The sequence below is a fragment of the Trypanosoma equiperdum genome (genome assembly GCF_001457755.1).
Source record: "Trypanosoma equiperdum strain OVI genome assembly, contig: ctg_763, whole genome shotgun sequence".
Lineage (NCBI taxonomy): Eukaryota > Euglenozoa > Kinetoplastea > Trypanosomatida > Trypanosomatidae > Trypanosoma > Trypanosoma equiperdum.
Genome location: NW_027124713.1, coordinates 90,777 through 93,584, shown reverse-complemented (window position 1 = coordinate 93,584; position 2,808 = coordinate 90,777). Strand labels below are relative to the sequence as shown.

Here is a 2,808-nt window from a genome sequence, read left to right as displayed (position 1 = left end):
CCCCCCCCCCCCCCAAACACGGGGAATGGGATGCGTCCTAGTTTGATTGTGAGGCGCTCACCTCATCCTTCTTCAATTTCCTTCGAAGTTCCTTTTCCGCCAGTAAATCACTCGCCATCTCATCTGTGCACTCTTGCACCTCAACTACCTCAGGTATCCAGTGCATGAGCATGCGCTCAATTCCATTCTTGAGCGTAACTCCAGATGATGGACAGGACTTGCATGCGCCCTCCAGCAGCACGAAAACTGTTCCGTCATCCATGCTAATGTAACGAACATTACCCCCGTCTGCTCGAAGAAGCGGCCGTATACGAGCAGAGAGCAACTCCTTCACTGCAAGCACTACCTCATCATCATCATCCTCTGGATCAGTATCGTTATTGTTGTCGACAAAACATGCCTCTCCCTCCTCGGAGAGAACACCCACGCCGCTCTCGGCAAACTCAACGATACACTCTTGTATCTGCGGTACGAGGGAACCCCAATCCACATGGGGAACTTTGCCTACAGTGATATATTCATCCGCAAGGAAAACCGACTGTACTCCGCTGATGCTGAACAGCAACTCAGCTAATGGCGATTTGCCGGCGTGCTGAGCATCTGGAAGGTCTAAAGACCGACCAGGAGGAAGGAATGACAGCTCCATCGAGTAGAACCGAAGGCAATTAGGGTTAGGAGTTTCATTCTTCTCAACCACAATAGAGCGCTGGCTTGATTTCCCGGAGCAAACACCTCGACAGATCGTACAAGGCAGAAGTTCACGATGGGAATACAACGCGCAGCACGCCGCCCAACGCGTAGTTGGCGGACTCATTCGACGAGGAAGCCGATAAAATGTCGAGCTACTTACTGCGAAGTACCGCAGAGTAAACTTTATCATCTCCTTTGGCGAAACAACAAAGGAAGAGAATTAAGCAGTAAGAGCTACAGAGAGGGGGGAGGAGGGAGCAGCAAAGCTACAAAAGATTTTTTTAAAAAAAAGCGAAAGATAGAGCAGAGTACGGAATAATAGTGCGTCACCGAAGGAAGCAGCGGCACCTCCAAATTAGTAACACCTTTGATGAAACACCCGCACTGCGGGCCCTCTCCCCCCGCACGCCCCAACGCACAAAATGGTTGGTGAGGGTACATCCCCAGATTATCGGTTTTATCGTCACGCATATCGGAAAGGGGCAAAACCCACAGTTACACAACTACACTTGCCGCAGCATTTTCCCGAATGAAGGTTGCGGCTTCCTCGCTGTCGATAAAATTTTCCACCACCTCCAGATCATCAAGTTCATCACAGGGGAAATGAAGAATAGCTGCAACAAACCCCAACTGCGTTAACTGCTCGCCAGTGACGTGGTTACTAGAAAAAACACTAACACCACCACCGCCCTGCCGCACAAAATGAATGAGTGAAAGGTAAAAGCGACGCACTGTGGGGTCTTCAGAGCGAAACACAACGTCACTCACCATAAGTTTTCCCACAGCCCCTAACATCGCCGCCCTGTAAACCATTTGTGGCGTATATACGCAGCGGTCTGGATCCTCATCCATCGTCTTCTGAAAGTCCTGCCACACTTTTATCTCGTCACGGCATCGTGTAGATTCCATCTGATTTGCAATGTTAGGATCCGCGAACGCCTCACGAAGGGCGTCGTTCGTATTGTCTCTCACCTTTATTAACACTATCTTAGAAAAGTTTTTGCGGAGGTTGCGCATAGCCATAGCCTCAGAATGAGCCATCGCGGCCTCTACATACGCTTTGAATTCCTCCCGCACATGCGCCGGAGAGCAAATAAGGATCAACTTAGCCTTATCAAAGTCTACGTGCATGCAGAGGGCGTCCAACACTTGTTTGAAGAACCGCTGAATGCTCCTATCCCGTGCGGTTCCATCGTTCTTATGTTTCTTGGCTATGGACACCTCAATCTTTGCTTTTGTGTACATGAAGGAAGGAGTTACCAGGAGAACGGATGCAGTACCACTGTTCATCAAAACTGCCACTGTGTCTGCTCGCGACTCATTATCGCACGCTTCCTTCAGACGTGCAGCGAATACATCATTCCACTCATCCTTCAAAATCACAACATCCTGCGGTGGAAATGCGTGTACTGAAAGTGTGTGATGTGCACCCAACTTTACGCATTCATTCTCCTTAACGTTAACTCCCTGAACGCGTAGCTCATCAGGAGAGAACTCTGTGTTGCGTACCTGTAACTGTAATGTAATTGTTCGCACCTCCGCAGCCTGTGATCCTATAGAAGTTTCCTTCACAACCTTTCGTCTTGTGTTCGTGCGTACCTGGTCTCCTGGAAGCACCAAATTATATAAATGCCACAAATCTTCACTGGTACTTACTTGCACCTTTACCTCCACAGCACCTTCTGCTGTCACCGACTTTTTCAACAAGCGCATCTCCCTGAAAGAGATGATTTTAACGAGAAATAGTGGAAGAAGCAAAACAAAGTAAAAGAAAAAAAAGGTAAATACGTTAGAGGTGCATCACCGGAAAGGCAAAAAAAATAAATAAATAAAATTGGACGGTGACGCAAATCCCCGTCTTATTCTTTTGTGCTTCACCCGTAAAGCTGTAATGGAAAGAGAGGGGGAAATAAATAAATAGAAAACGCACACAAAAAACAGACATATGTAGTCTGAGTAAGGGGGAAAGTCGGTATCAGTGAAATAAATGTTATATAGGAAACGTGTGGCAGGGACCCAGCTTAGCGATTCCTCCGACACCCCTCGTCTCACTCTATGCATTATTCACCTTTTCTTTTTTTAGCTGTTCCTTTTTGTTTCCACCCTACACCTTCTTTT

The 2,808-nt window shown here is 47.7% G+C and overlaps 2 protein-coding genes across 2 annotated transcripts; both read right to left on the bottom strand.

Moving 5' to 3' along the window:
* Positions 1–37: 37 nt before the first annotated feature.
* Positions 38–880, bottom strand: TEOVI_000355200 (HIRA-interacting protein 5, putative; the record flags this gene model as incomplete). The annotated part of the gene is made up of 1 exon (XM_067226441.1): positions 38–880. The coding sequence occupies one exon, from the start codon at positions 878–880 to the stop codon at positions 38–40; it is 843 nt and encodes a 280-aa protein (XP_067082542.1).
* A 305-nt stretch (positions 881–1,185) lies between these two features.
* On the bottom strand, positions 1,186–2,403 carry TEOVI_000355100 (eukaryotic peptide chain release factor subunit 1, putative; the record flags this gene model as incomplete). The annotated part of the gene is made up of 1 exon (XM_067226440.1): positions 1,186–2,403. One exon carries the CDS (start codon positions 2,401–2,403, stop codon positions 1,186–1,188), a length of 1,218 nt encoding a protein of 405 aa, XP_067082541.1.
* Positions 2,404–2,808: the final 405 nt, after the last annotated feature.